Raw genomic sequence first — 15456 nt, forward strand, 5'->3', positions numbered from 1 at the left:
AAATAAAAGGGTTCACATTTGGTACTAATAGAGGTAGAGAACTATTGAGCTAGATATCATAGTTTCAAACTGTACCAACTTAATCTTGACTATATAGATGTATAAGAATCAAACTTTGGAACCTATTTTTTTTTATGTTAAAATATGATTTTTTTGAGTCATAATTTTTTGGTGCATTGTGGGCCGTAGATTTTTGAAGCTACTAAAAAACATATTTATGTGTCACAATCGTGTTATTTCAAACTCATTTTCTATTAAACAAACCTTGTAAATTACATCCATAAGGTCAGATATATAAAAAGAATAAAAATAATTTGAAAAGAAAGTGATTTCTACTAAATAGTTCCTTACCTCATTAATACTGTCTATTAACCCTTTGAAAATTACATCTTTATATATTGCTTATTGCAAAAATGACGAGTTCAGGCCACCAGGCCTTTTTGCGTCCATGTCTGTGAGACGTAAATGAAATCAAAAGATTTTATTCTTTTTAAGTGGACCCACGGAATCGTGATTCACATTATAAATAAGATTTGATACTAAACCATAAGTTCTTAATGGGATCAGGATCCGGAACTAGACCCGCCCTTCAAATTCGGATATAGTGTCGAAGTCAACATATCTGACTCGTTTGCATACCTATCTGAAGCAGACCCAATCAAGGATCTGGCTTAGACAATGTGCTAGATCTGACTGGGTTGGGTAGGTGGCAGGGGAGATCCGACCCGGTCAGACTCTTTGAAAGGGGCGATTGACAAGGCCGTTTCCAAAAGTCAAAACTTGTTGAGACGGCGATTCACGGCCTTGTCGTGAGAGGACTGCTTCCTTTTTCTGGCCGATTTTTTTCCGATCATTTCCAGAGGACACGAGTTTTTCAACTCCTTTAAAATCCCTCTCTCTTCAAAGATACGAAAAACCGAAGCAGAGAGATCCAGGAAGAAGAACGAAGACTGCGTTTGGTCTCTCTCCCTCTCGATTCCTCCCTTCCCCATCGATCGAGAAGGAGGGAAAACGATGGTGGTTTTCTTTTTCTTGACACCCTCTTCGCCATCCTGATCCGGAGAGAGAGAGAGAGAGAGAGAGAGAGAGAGAGAGAGAGAGAGAGAGAGCGCTCGCTCTTTCTATTTCATCCTGATTCGATGGCGTCGCGCGGAACGACGAAGATGGTGATAGTGACGATGCTGAAGATGGTTGTTTTGGTTTTGTTGATGGTTCTGCCGACGGCCATCCAATCTGCTCGTGTCCAAAGCGTCGAAGGGAATGATGGATCTCAGATGGGGCCGAGGAGATCGCTATTGAGATCTCTGAACGTGCCGGACTCGACCGATTTCGCCGTGGAATTGAACAGCTCCAACTTCGATCAGGTTCTCAAGGACGCCCCTACTCCCTGGTCAATCGTCGAGTTCTTCGCACACTGGTGAGCGAACGTCTTCTTCTCTTTCTCTGTCTGCTTCAGATTCTGTCCATTTCTATCTATTGTGACTTTAAAGGTAGTTGAGGGATTCCGTCTTCAAAATTCTGTCCATGTCTGCTTCAGATTCTCTTTCTCTGTGCAAATTTTGGTTTGGAAAGCTTTCAGTTGAAAATAAGTTGGGGGATTCCCATTCTTGTACGTTCTTTCTCGGGGTCGGGGTTTTCTACCGGTGAGAATAAGTGTGATGTAGAAGATATAGATTTTTTAATTGTCTCCATAGGGTTTGTTGTTTGTTTCTCTCATTTCCTTTCTCTTTTTGAAGGGAATGATCATTAAAATTCAGCTTCTGGTAACACATCTTCTTTATTGACAATGCCATTTTGTGAGTGGGTTGAGCTAAACTTTGAAGCTTTGAAATTGGAATAGCAATAGCAATAGCATATGAATAAGTTTGATACCTTATTAACCCTACTTCCCGAAGGTGTGTTTTCTGACTTCGGAATCTAACATTAACTGCAATGATTAAATTTGTGGTTCATTTGTATAGATTGATGGCAGTGCCATATAGATGGATGGATCATTCGTTTGTGTAATTATATATAGGCTCGTTAACTAGTAATAAATATATTTTTCATATATTTTATATCAGAGTTTAGACGCTTGAAGTGTTTGTCTTGCAAGCAATAAGTTTAGAGTCAAATCCTATTGCTTACATCTTTGAAACAACGTAGTTATTTTGTAAACTACCCAGTTTGAGCTTGGCTTACTAGGTTTAGGATCTAATTTTTCTCATTTCAATTTTAAGAAATGTATTCCTTTTCTTAACAAGGCAACTTGAGCTCGGCTCTTTTAACCGGGGCTCCGCTCGGCTTGCCACACGAATTAGCCAAGCTTCAACATCCTTTGTTCAGTTTGTTCTGCTCGTTTACCAGCCCTAAATATAACTAGTACAATGTCACAGAGAATTAGCCAAGCTGGCTATGAACCCAAAAGTATGAACAAAAGATTACCAAAACTGGCACTCAGATCGTGCAAAATCAAGGGCCATCAAGAAACGACTTTGAGTCTGCTAAGAAACATTTTTGGCTTTTCTTTTCTGTTTTTCAACATCCAATACTGTGGGTCGGTCCATGTGCAGTTCACACTGAATATATATAGTAATGGGTAGGTGCTTAATGGGTTTTTCAGGTTTTTTTGTTTTATTTTTAAATTCTGACCATACAGATGTGATCTATGTACTTGATTTTATAGGGATCAGCTCTTGAAGTGTTCAATTCCGACACATGGGTGGGTTTTTATAAGGTTCGATAAATCAACGGTCTAAAATCTTTGTAAATTTTTTAGGCTCCAAATATCATTTTTTTCATTGAAAACACATGATCCAGGTGTGGATTCCTCATAAATAGACCATGCCCAACACATTTATGGGGTCAGAACTGTTAGAAAATGGTATTCCACCGTCAATCACAAGAGGAAGAAGAGTAGAGAGGGAGAGAGGCGTCGGTGGCTGCAGAAAACCCAATTGGGTATTCGGTTGCTTGCTTTTCTCATTAAGTATACACAGGAACAATATTTAGGGTACGAAAATACCTATTACATGATATGTTAAAATTACAACATGCCATTAATGAGCATGTGTTTAAATAAAACAAGAGTTAGATAAAATGAATTGGGTCTGGATCCAGACCCAGTCGTGAATGACAACGTCTTTTCACTCTCCCTCAAGTTGTACATGGTTTTGAACCATGAACAACTTGCCTTTTAACATCCAAAATCTGTCCTTGATAAGTCCTTTGGTAAACAAGTCAGCAACTTGATCAGTAGTCCGTACGTATTCTGGTTTAATTTCCTTCTCTTCGACCTTTTGTCTTACAAAATGTTGATCAATTTAAATATGTTTGGCACGACTGTGGTAGATAGGATTGAATGACATGTTGATAGCACTTTGATTGTCACACAAGAGAATGCTTTTAGAAATCAATGCTCCTACTTCTGTCAACAGGTGTATCCATGTTACTTCGGCTGTAGCAGCTGCCATTGATCTATATTCAGCTTCTGTGCTCGACCTAGTTATGGCCTTTTGTTTTCTACTGCTCCAGGAGACAAGATTTAGGCTAATAAAAATACAGTATCCTGAGACTGACCTACTCTCATATGGGTTTCCTGCCCAATCTGCATTTGTGTAAGTAAGAAGTTCATGCATGTGATGACCATGTATACTCTTTCTGTACAGAAGACCATCTCCAATAGTTCCCTTCAAATATTGAAGAACGCGTTTAACAGCTTTCATATGCCTAATGTGCGGTTCATGCATGAATTGAGATACCTGATTGACAGAATAGACAATGTCAGGCCGAGTGAAGGTAAGATACTGAAGCATTCCTACTATCTTGCGATATCCTGTAGGATCCTCATACAAATCTCTATCTTGAGAACTGAGTTTCTGATGAAGTACACTGGGTATGCTTAGGGGCTTACAATCTCTCATACCTGCCTTGCTAAAAACATCAATAGTATACTTATGTTGAGTAAGTGTCATGCCTTCAAGAGTCTTGTCAACTTCTACTCCAAGAAAGTATCGCAGTTTACCAAGATCCTTCATCTTGAATCTATGGTTCAAAAATTCTTTAACCTGTTCAATATGTTCATTAGAGTTATCTGTAATGATGATGTCATTAACATATATCAACAACAAGGTAACTATATCTTTGCATTTGAATATGAAAAGAGAATGGTCAAGGAGAGACCGACTAAAGCCATATTTTTCTACTTCAAGAGAAAAACTGTCAAACCAAGATCGAGATGTTTGTTTCAGACCATATATAGCTCTCTTTAACCTGCACACGTATTCTTTAGAATTCCCTTCTGCATACCCAGTGGGCTGCTCCATGTATACTTCTTCCTTCAGAGTTCCATATAGAAACACATTTTTCACATCCAGTTAGTTGAGAGTCCGCTGGTGCTCAGCAACCAATGATAGTACGATGCAGATAGTGTCCATTTTCATGATCGGACTGAAGGTCTCATTATAGTCTTGTCCTTGCTCCTGTGTGAATCTTTTGGCAACCAGCCTAGCCTTGTATCGCTCGATAGTACCATTTGGCTTATACTTTATCTTATACACCCACTTTGACCCAATTACATTTCGATTGTGTAGTCTGGAAACAATATCCCAAGTGCCACACCCGTGAAGAGCCTCTATTTCTTCGTTCATAGCTTCAATCCATCTCTTAGAATTTATTGCTTGATAAAATGTCGTGGGTTGATCTTCCTTGCCCAAAGAAGTTAAGAAGAGTTGAAAATCCATCGTGAAGTTCTCATAACTAACCCACTTATCAATAAGATGTCGAGGTCGGGTAGATCTTCTGTGAGCAGGTGATTGAATGGAAATAGGAGAATTTTGATCCTGATTAGAGCTTGAAGGTATCTCCTTCTCACGTCGAGAGTAAACAATGCCTTTATACCTTTCGGGGGCCAATAGTGGTCCTGAAATCACACTTTCCTGAGTCCTTGGCGCAACGATAGATATGTTCCCTTCATCTCTTTGATTACATTCAGAAGAACAAACACCATCAATACTAGAAAAGAGATCTGAGTTCAACCAAGGGTGATAAACTTTAATTTCAGGAGGAGTGTTAGCATTATGACCAAATTTGATTCGTCAAACACAACATTTCTGGATATTTTGATGCGCTTGCTCATGGGATCATAGCATCTGTAGCCTTTGTAATCATCAGCATACCCTATGTTGACGTCAGCTAGGGTTTTAAGAAAACCAGAAAAAGAAAAAATGAAAAGAGAGAGAGGGAGAGAAGAAGACTCGTTGAATTCTCATTAGGTCTAATCTCTCTTAAATATAGAGATTAAACATAAATAACTAATTTACAATAATGCACCTGACATATTAAATGATTACCATACTACCCTTAAATACATATGCCTATGTACGATGACTGTTTCTAACACTCCCCCTCAAGCTGGGGCATATATATCAATAATGCTCAACTTTTCACAACATTTTGAAAATTTTGAACTAGCTAGGGGTATTGTAAAGACATCAGCAACTTAGTTCTCTGAAGGTATGTGCTTGGTACAAGTGTACCCAGTCTGGACCATGTCACGTACATAGTGACAATCCACCTCAATATGCTTTGTCCGTTCATGAAACACTGGGTTATTAGCAATATAAGTAGCAGCTCTATTATCACATATCATCTCCATAGGTAATGAGACTTTCACTTGGAGATCAGTCAACACAGATTTAACCCACATCATCTCTGCAGCAGTTTGAGCCATAGCCCGATACTTTGACTCAGCGCTCGACCTGGCAACAACAGTTTGTTTCTTACTTCTCTAACCAGATTCCCTCCAACAAACACACAGAATCCAGTTGTCGACTTTCTATCAACAACTGACCCAACATAATCTGCATCTGAATAGGCAGTAACATCTAAAGAAGAATTTTGTTTAAACCATAGTCCTTTTCCAGGAGAGAACCTTAGATATTTGAGAATCATCATTGCAGCCTCCCAGTGGGCCTTTGTAGGTTTGTCCATAAACTGACTTATCTTGCTCACAGCTAAAGATATGTCAGGTCTGGTCACAGTCACATATAATAACTTGCCAACCAAGGAACGATAACTGCTACTGTTCACATACTCTGATTTTTCATCAAACAAATGAGCCTTAGGATCCATAGGAATCCTTACAGGTTTAGCACTTAACATCCCTGTCTCTTTTGCAGGTCCAAGACGTATTTCCGCTGTGACAACACCAAACCTTCTTTACTCCTTGCAACCTCTATACCTAAGAAATATCTGAGTGGTCCTAGATTCTTAGTCACAAAGTGTTTTTGAAGATGGGACTTTGTCTCGGAGATGTCTTTTTCACTGCTGCATGTGACTATAATGTCATCAACATATACTATCATAACCACAATCCCTGTGCAAGTTTTCTTAATAAAAAGAGTGGTCAGAGGCAGATCGGGCAAATCCAAACGCTGACATGACCTCAGCCAGCTTGGAGAACCACGCATGGGGACTCTGTTTGAGACCATAGATTGCCTTGTTCAACTTGCATAACTTCTGACACTCCCCCTGAACTTCAAACCCCAGAGGTTGTTGCATGTAAACCGTCTCCTCCAAGTCTCCATATAGAAAAACATTTTTCACATCAAGCTGACATAGAGACCAACCATGATGCATTGCGACTGACAAAACCAGACGAATAGTCCCAAGATGAGCAACATGAGAGAATATTTCAAAGAAGTTCACGCCATAAGTTTGAGTATAGCCTTTAGCTACCAGGTGAGCTTTAAACCTTTCAATCGATCCATCTGAGTTATACTTAATAGTATAGACCCATTTACAACCAACAATATCAGCCTCATGTGGGGGATCGACTAAGTCCCATGTTCTCCGAGAAAGCAGTGCATCCATTTCATCCTGCATGGCCTTCACCCATTTGGGGTCCATAAGAGCTTGATGATGATTGAGAGGAACTGATGCCGCAGATAATGCTAATACAAAATTCTTCATATTTGCACCAAGTCTTGCCTCAAAAACAAACTGAGAAATGGGATGAAGTGTACAATGCCTTTTTCCTTTTCGAAGAGCAATAGGTAAATCACCATCTACAATAGGTTCGTCAATAGGGTCAGGAACACTCACCCCTGGAGAAGCTGATGGCAAAGGCATAGAGTTGGGTGGAGCTCGATGTCAGTATACCACAAGAGGATTTTTGTAACGAGACAAAATCAGATTTGGAACAAGAGGCTCAAGACAGACAGACTCTAATGGAAAAGGAGGAACAGGAAGAAGAAAGGAATCACCTTGACTAGCATGTAACCGTAGAGAAGTACTAGAAAAATATGGGATAGACTCAAAAAATGAAACATCCGCATTGACATACTCTCTCTGGGATATGGGATCATAACAACGATATCCTTTTTGGTGCTTGGGATATCCAACAAAAACACATTTTATAGATTGGGGTGACAATTTATCTTGGTTGGGACCAAGTTTATGAACAAAGCACACGCAACCAAACACCTTTGGAGAGATAGGGAAAAGAGGAGCTTCAAGACTAAGAATTTGAATAGGAATATGATCCCCCACAGAGGTTGAAGGCATACGGTTGATTAGGTATCTCGCAGTTAGAACCGCATCTCCCCAGTAAGACGCAAGCATATTAGACTAGATCATGAGGCAACGAGCAACATTTAGGATGTGTCTATGCTTGCACTCCACTACATTCTATTATGAGGTATGAGGACAAGAGGTCTGAGGTTGAATTCTCAGATTTTTGTAAAATTGTAATAATTCAGAGGATTTGAATTCGTGAGTGTTGAGAATAGGTGGTTTTAAGTAGAGTTATCTTTCATTAAGGTGTTTTTTGTAATTTAGTTCTTTATAATGGGGCTGTATTGTAATTAGGTCTTTAAGCCTCTCTCTATTTAACATAGAGAGGCCCTAATCTAAATCATGAGTTCTGAGGTTTTCTTTGCAGCCGTCTCTCTCTCTTCTCTAGGGTCCAGGCCATCCTCTACATGGTATCAAAGCAGTACCGACCGTGGGAGCGTGATCGAGCGTGATCGTGGGAGCGTGATCGAGTCTGACCAAGGCTCGATCGATCGTGGAGGCCATCGTGATCGTGATTCAATACCTAATCAGATCGTGATCAAGGCCACCAGATCTGTCAACAGATCTAATGAGTAAAAGGAAAAATACCTAATCAGGTCAGCGATGAAATTTTTTTTTCTGGATCTGTTGACAGATCTGATCATGCAGTTGGTCGTGGATGCTTGTTGTGAGTTCGCAGCTTCTTGTCATGGATGCTTGCTGTGAGTTCACAACTTCTTGTTTTATCATTTCATGACTGCCTACTGTCTCGGTTTCGTGGCTACCTGTTGGGATTTGATTGCTGCTGGTATAGTATACACTGAACATGTTGTGAGATATTGCTATAGTTGCTGTTGGGAGTCTGATTACTGTTGGTGATTCTACATATGGTTGGGGGCCTGTTTTGTGTATCTTGATATCGTGGCTGTGTGGAGTTTGATTGGTGCTGGTACTCTTTGCACTGAAAATGTTGTGATTTCAGGTCGTGACTTCCTGCATATTTTTTTTTCTCTCCAGCAATCCAACTCTTAGTGGTGTTGCTCGAAAAAATTAATGACGTATTGTCAAACTGTATATGTCTGGGGAGCTGCCCCTGTTATGGAATTTTTTTTTTCTGCATATGCAGAAGTCGTGTTAGCTGTGAATCACTGAAGTGCTGAATTATCTGTCTGCTTGTGGGCTGCTGCTCACTACTGTCGTGGGGTTTTTTTTTTTTTTGATTGTTGTTCGTAAGTGAACAACTGCTGGTTGGAATATCTGTTGGCGTGTGGGTGTAACACGCAGGGTTTTTTTTTTTGGTTAGTGTGGAGACTATCCAGTTTGTTTTTACCTGCAGTATGGCTGAAACTTCGAAAGGTGATTCAAAATTGGAACATATGGGAGAATATAAGGCATTTGCCAATCCCTTTTCGTACGGCTCGTCTGTAAGGTTAAATGAAACTAACTATGCCAGGTGGTCCAGAACATTTATGATGTCGGTATCTGGACATCGTAGAAAACATATCTTGTTGGAAGATGGACCCACTGAAAAGGTGGGAAAATATGTTACCTGGGATGAAGATAATGACATAGTCATGTCATGGATTATGAATAGTGTCGAACCCCATATTGAGATGGTTTAATTTATTATAATACCGCCAAACAGATGTGGGACAATCTTCGAGATACATACTCACAAGAAACTAATGTGAGTCGTATCCTACAAGTCGAACAGGAAATATACAATTTACAGTAGGGAGATCAAACCTTGGCCCAGTACTATGCCTCCGTAAAAGCTGCTTTTGAAAGACTTAATGCTCACAGACCTCTCTGTTGTTCGAAACAAAAGGATCATCAAGAACAAACTATGGTTGCTAGGTTTCTTACAGGTTTATCTTCAGAATTTTCTGTTGCAAAAGTCCAAATGTTGACTGGGTCGGATGTGCCTACTCTTGCTGAGGCATATAACCGTCTAAGCAGACTTGCTATATCTCTTCCACATTCTCAGCCTGTGACTCAGTCTTCTGCCTTAGTTGTCTCATCTGGTTATGGACGTGGAAATCTTCAGAACATCAGAGGACGAGGTCGCGGCCGAAGTGTGGGAGGCAGAAGAAAGCTTCAATGTACATTCTGTGGAAAATCTGGACATTTAGAAGATCGTTGCTGGGATAAGCATGGCCGACCAACCTCATCTTCATCAAAGTCATATGCTCCTAGAGCTAATACTACTTCTCTCGAGGCAACAAAGGCACAAGACAATATTTCTGCAAGTGACAGTAGTATAACCCTCAGTCGTGCTGAATATGATGAGCTGATAGCTCTTCGTCCTTTGAGCTCTACCTCTCCTGTTGCTGGTGTTGCCTATTCAACCGGAAATCTTCTTCATCCGACTGACAGTAAGTGGATTATTGATTCTGGTGCATCCAGACATTTGTGTGGAAATTCACTTATTTTTTCAGATCTGAAGGATATTAAGGCTCAGCTTGGAGTCTCATTAGCCGATGGGAGTACCTCCCCGGTTGTTGGTCAGGGAAATATTTCTATATCCTCCTCATTACAGTTGAAAAATGCTCTTCATGCCCCAAAATTTCCTCAGAGTTTACTTTCTGTGAGTTGTCTTGTAAAAGAACAAAACTGTAGAGTAATATTTGATCCAATGGGTTGTCATTTTCAGGATTTGCTGACGGGGAAGAAGATTGGTGGAGGCTATGAAGAAAATGGAATCTACTACTTACATCATCCAATGGGTACTGTGCATGCTGTAGTGGACCATTCATTTAGTCCTGTTCAGTGGCATCGTCGTCTTTGTCATCCTTCATTGTCAAAGCTTCGTTCGGTCTTTCCTCAGATTCCCTCCACCACATCATTTCAGTGTGAAGCATGTCAGCTGGGCAAGCATCATCGAAGTTCGTTCCCTTCGAGTCAGAGTCAGTCTAGTAATAAAGTCTTTGAACTTCTTCATGCCGATGTATGGGGTCCTAGTAAGATTCCTACTAGGACTCAGTGTCGATACTATCTAGTTATTGTTGATGATTTCTCTAAGTTATCATGGGTGTTTTTAATAAAGGAACGATCTGATGTTCCAAATATTATCAAATCTTTAATTCTTGAAATAAAGACTCAGTTTGAATCGAGTGTCAAGATTGTTCGCACTGATAATGCTCTCGAGTTTAAATAAAAAAGTCTGTTACAATTTTACCATGATAGTGGCATCCAACCCCAAACTTCCTGTGCCTATTCATCTCAACAAAATGGGGTGGCTGAGCGAAAACATCGTCACCTACTTGATATTGCCAGGACCATTATGATCCAATCAAATGTTCCTGCGTTATACTGGGGAGATGCAATTACAACCGCTTGCTATCTGATCAACCGTATGCCTTCCTCTTCTGTGGGTGATCAAATTCCAATTCATATCCTAAAACCAAATACCCCTCTTTTCTCCCTCTCGCCCAAAGTGTTTGGATGTGTTTGCTTTGTACACAAACTTGGCCCTGACCGTGATAAATTAGCTGCTCAAGCTACAAAGTGCATATTTATAGGTTATCCCAAAAATCAAAAGGGATATCGATGTTATGATCCTACTTCTCGCCGAGAGTATGTCACTGCGGATGTGTCTTTCTTGGAATCCACTCCATATTACTCTAATACTGGTTCCCCGCTGCAGGTTGATCCAGCTGAGTCTTGCCCATTACCTATACCCCCTTTTCCCTTGGAATCCGTGCCCTCATTCCCGAACCACACTTCATCCTCTTCCAGATTTCATAATCCTCCATTGGTATATGTGCGTAGAGATCCACCTCCGCAAGTGCCTCCATCTTCTTCCCCTGAGGTAAGTTCTACTGACAATAATGATCTTCATGATGATGATAACAGGCCGATTGCTCTACGAAAGGGGACACGACAATGTACTTTATATCCCATGTCTCGTTTTGTCTCTGAAGCCAGAATTGGAAATCAGATAAAATCTTTTATTTCAGCTTTATCTGCTGAAGTTATTCCTCGGAACTATCAGCAGGCCGAGATTCATACTCACTGGAAGAGGGCTATGCAAGAAGAAATGGATGCCTTAATATCTCAGCATACTTGGGACCTAGTTGATGCCCCTGCAGATGCTGACATTATTGGATGCAAATGGGTATATACGATAAAGTACAAATCTGATGGTTCCATTGAACGGTACAAGGCCAGATTAGTAGCCAAAGGGTATACTCAGACATATGGTATTGATTTCTTTGAAACTTTTTCTCCTGTTGCACGAATGAGTACTTGTTCTCTCAGTAGCTGTGCAACATGGTTGGAGCCTGTCTCAATTAGATGTGAAAAATGCATTTCTATATGGGGACCTATCTGAAACTGTTTACATGCAACAACCTCCAAGATTCGAGGTTGAGGGGGAGTGTCAGAAGGTGTGTAGATTGAAAAAGGCAATTTATGGCTTGAAACAAAGTCCTCGTGCATGGTTTCAGAAGTTGTTTGAAGTAATGTCTGGTTTTGGCTTTAATAGGTCAGCAGCAGATCATACACTATTCATAAAGAAAACTAGCTCTGGCATAGTTGTTATGGTGGTATATGTGGATGACATCATTCTTACAGGTGATGATGTGAAAGCTATTGAAGCCACAAAGGCTCATCTTCACAAACACTTTGTTACAAAAGACCTTGGTTCACTCAGGTATTTTCTGGGTATAGAAGTTGCCAGGAGCCGTGAAGGGATGGTTTTGTCTCAACGAAAGTATGTTCTTGACTTATTAAAGGAAACAGGAATGTTGGGAGCTAAACCAGCAAATATTCCCATGGACCATAAAGTTCAGTTGTTTGAAGAAGGGTCAAAACTGGTTGATAGCAAAAGCTATCGCTCCCTAGTTGGGAAACTACTGTATGTAACTGTGACCAGGCCAGATATTGCTTTAGCAGTGAGTAAAGTCAGTCAGTTTATGGACAAACCTACTGAGGTACACTGGAATGCAGCTATTATGATTCTCAGATATTTAAAATCTTCTCCTGGAAAGGGGTTATTGTTCAAGAAAGGTGGACCTTTGGATATAGTGGCCTATTCTGATGCTGACTATGCAGGATCTGTAGTAGATAGAAAATCTACCACAGGATTTTGTGTGTTCCTGGGAGACAACTTAATCTCTTGGAGAAGTAAGAAGCAAAATGTGGTTTCTAGGTCTAGTGCAGAATCAGAATATCGGGCTATGGCCCAAACAGCTGCTGAATTGATGTGGGTTCGTACTGTGCTTCTTGATCTCCAGGTGAAGGTTTCTTCTCCCATAACCATGATGTGCGATAACAAAGCTGCAACATATATAGCGAACAATCCTGTATTTCATGAGAGAACAAAGCACATTGAGGTTGATTGCCACTATGTAAGGGATATGGTTCAAGCGGGTCATATCACTACCCAATATCTAAAGTCGGAAGACCAAGTTGCAGATATGTTCACAAAACCTCTTGCCAGACCAAATTTTTCAAAATGTTGTGACAAGCTGAGCATGATCGATATCTATGCTCCAGCTTGAGGGGGAGTGTTGAGAATAGGTGGTTTTAAGTAGAGTTATCTTTCATTAAGGTGCTTTTTGTAATTTAGTTCTTTATAATGGGGCTGTATTGTAATTAGGTCTTTAAGCCTCTCTCTATTTAACATAGAGAGAGGCCCTAATCTAAATCATGAGTTTTGAGGTTTTCTTTGCAGCCGTCTCTCTCTCTCTTCTCTATCTCTAGGGTCCAGGCCATCTTCTACAGTGAGCATTGTCAGTACGAACGACTTTGATGCAAGAATTAAATTGAGTTTTTATTTCAATAATCAAGGATTTAAGAATAATGGGGGCCTCAACCCTAGTTTTTAACAAGAATACCCAAGATAATATGGAAAAATCATCTACAATGACTAAATAATAACGACACTTAGAACGACTAGGAATTCTACTTGGACCCCAAGTATCAACATGAAGAAGATCAAACAAATTTTGACTTGAAGGACTCTGACTAGACGAAAATAAACTCTTATGATGTTTCCCAAGCTGACATGCTTCACACAACAGAGTAGTGGATGGCGAGAGATGAGGAATAACTCGACGCAATTTAAGCAATGGGAGATGACCAAGACGATGATGCCAAAGCAGCAGACTAGATGGGGATTCAACTGTCGAATGAACCGAGCCAACTGGTTGATGTAGATAATAGACTCCACCTTCCTCATAGCCTCCACCAGTCGTCTTCCCCGTCAGCAAGTCCTGAAAAGTGCAATAGTCAGAGTCAAATATTACTCTACAATTCAATTCTTTTGCAACACGACTAACAAATAACAAATTTTGAGGGAATGAGGGGGCATGGAGAACATTTGATAACTGAAGAGTAGGAGAGATTGAGATATTTCCTTGACCAACAATCGGAGAGGAACTTCCATCAGTAAGAACTACCTTTTTATGGTTAGCAACATTATCCAAAAAGGAAAAATCACATTTATTTCCACACATATGTTTAGATGCCCCTGAATCAATAATCCACCTACTACCTTGGCAAGATAATCCATCACCTGCAGAACATGCGACATCAGCCACGGGGGAATTAGACGACCGATGTGCCAACAAATCATCATACTCAGCACGAGTAAGTGTAACAGAATCACTAGGAGGAACAACCGGAGACTCAGGTTTGGCAACTTGAGCTGGAGGAACAACTTTAGCTAAAGGTGCGGGGGGTCGTCCATTCTTGTCAAAGCATCTATTTTCTAAATGCCCAAATCTCCCGCAGTAGGTACACTGTAGCTTGCCTCGTCCTCCTATGCCTCAACCACGTCCATGACCTCGTGTATTGGGAAGAAAACCTCGACCTCGACCATAAGAGACAGACAGAGCAGAGGTCTGTGATTCCGATTGGGATAAAGGAAGAGACATGGCAAGCCTACTTAGACGATTATGTGCCTCAGCAAGAGTGAGAACTTCTGAGCCTGTCAACATCTGAACTTTCGCAACTGAGAATTCAACTGACAAGCCAGTAAGGAACCATGCAACCATGGTGTGCTCCTGGTGTAGTTTCTGTTTGTCACAGCACCATGGTCTATGTGCATTTAGTCTCTCAAAAACTGCCTTCACAGAGGCATAGTACTGGGCAAGAGTTTGCTCTCCTTGCTGCAATTGATAGATCTCCTGCTTTGCTTGAAGAATACGACTTACATTAGTTTCTTGAGAGTAGGTATCTTGCAAATTATCCCACATTTGTTTTGCGGTGGTGTAATAAATAAGCTCGTCGGCTATGTGAGGTTGCACACTATTCATAATCCAGGACATGACGATATCATTGTCCTCTTCCCATGTAGCATACTTTCCAATTTTGTGTTTAGGCTCATTTTCTAACAAAATATGTTTTCTACGATGTCCTGAGACAGACATCATGAATGTACGAGACCATCTAGTATAGTTAGTCTTATCCAGCTTTACCGATGATCCATATGAAAAGGGATTTGCAAAGGCTTTATAATCAACCACTGTTTCGGTCTTCATGTCTGACTTCTGCGTTTAAGCCATGGGGAAAGATAATGGGACTGATTCAATACGCAGGTACGACCACACTCAAATGTCACCTACTGAAAAACCTGGATCTGATGTGCACACTAACTACCACCTTATGAAACCGACTATACCAGCTTTTAGTTACACAAAAAAAATCTGATATACACGACCCACGACTGTTACACGCTGTTCAGATCCAAAACTTGCATACCTAACTCGTATTGAACCTTACCTGACCATCCACAATAACTGCGACAAGCTGCATACCATGACCAGGATCAGATCTGATCTACTCCACGATTGCTGCCTTAGACGATACCAAGATCATGATGCAACTGGTTCATGATGAAACTTGCAGACTTATTCGACATCCACACTACCACCATCAACACGATCTGACGTTAGATCCAAAGTGCAGTCTAGATCA

General features: G+C 40.5%; 1 protein-coding gene across 5 annotated transcripts in view; it reads left to right on the forward strand.

Moving 5' to 3' along the window:
• The first annotated feature begins 920 nt into the window (after positions 1-920).
• Positions 921-15456, forward strand: part of LOC149815666 (sulfhydryl oxidase 2-like) — a 100122-nt gene continuing 85586 nt past the window's right edge. For 3 of the 5 annotated variants that reach the window (XM_089989002.1, XM_089989001.1, XM_089989000.1), the window contains exon 1: positions 1026-1417. In XM_089989002.1, coding sequence (XP_089845128.1) covers positions 1140-1417 — 278 coding nt within the window. In that variant the 5' untranslated portion in view covers positions 1026-1139. Of the gene's footprint in view, positions 1418-15456 lie in introns of all 5 variants that reach the window. The other 2 variants (XM_089988999.1, XM_089989004.1) reach the window with 2 other exon arrangements.

Source organism: Nuphar pumila, chromosome 15 (genome assembly GCF_984573655.1).
Source record: "Nuphar pumila chromosome 15, dmNupPumi1.hap1.1, whole genome shotgun sequence".
In the NCBI taxonomy this organism is placed as follows: domain Eukaryota; kingdom Viridiplantae; phylum Streptophyta; class Magnoliopsida; order Nymphaeales; family Nymphaeaceae; genus Nuphar; species Nuphar pumila.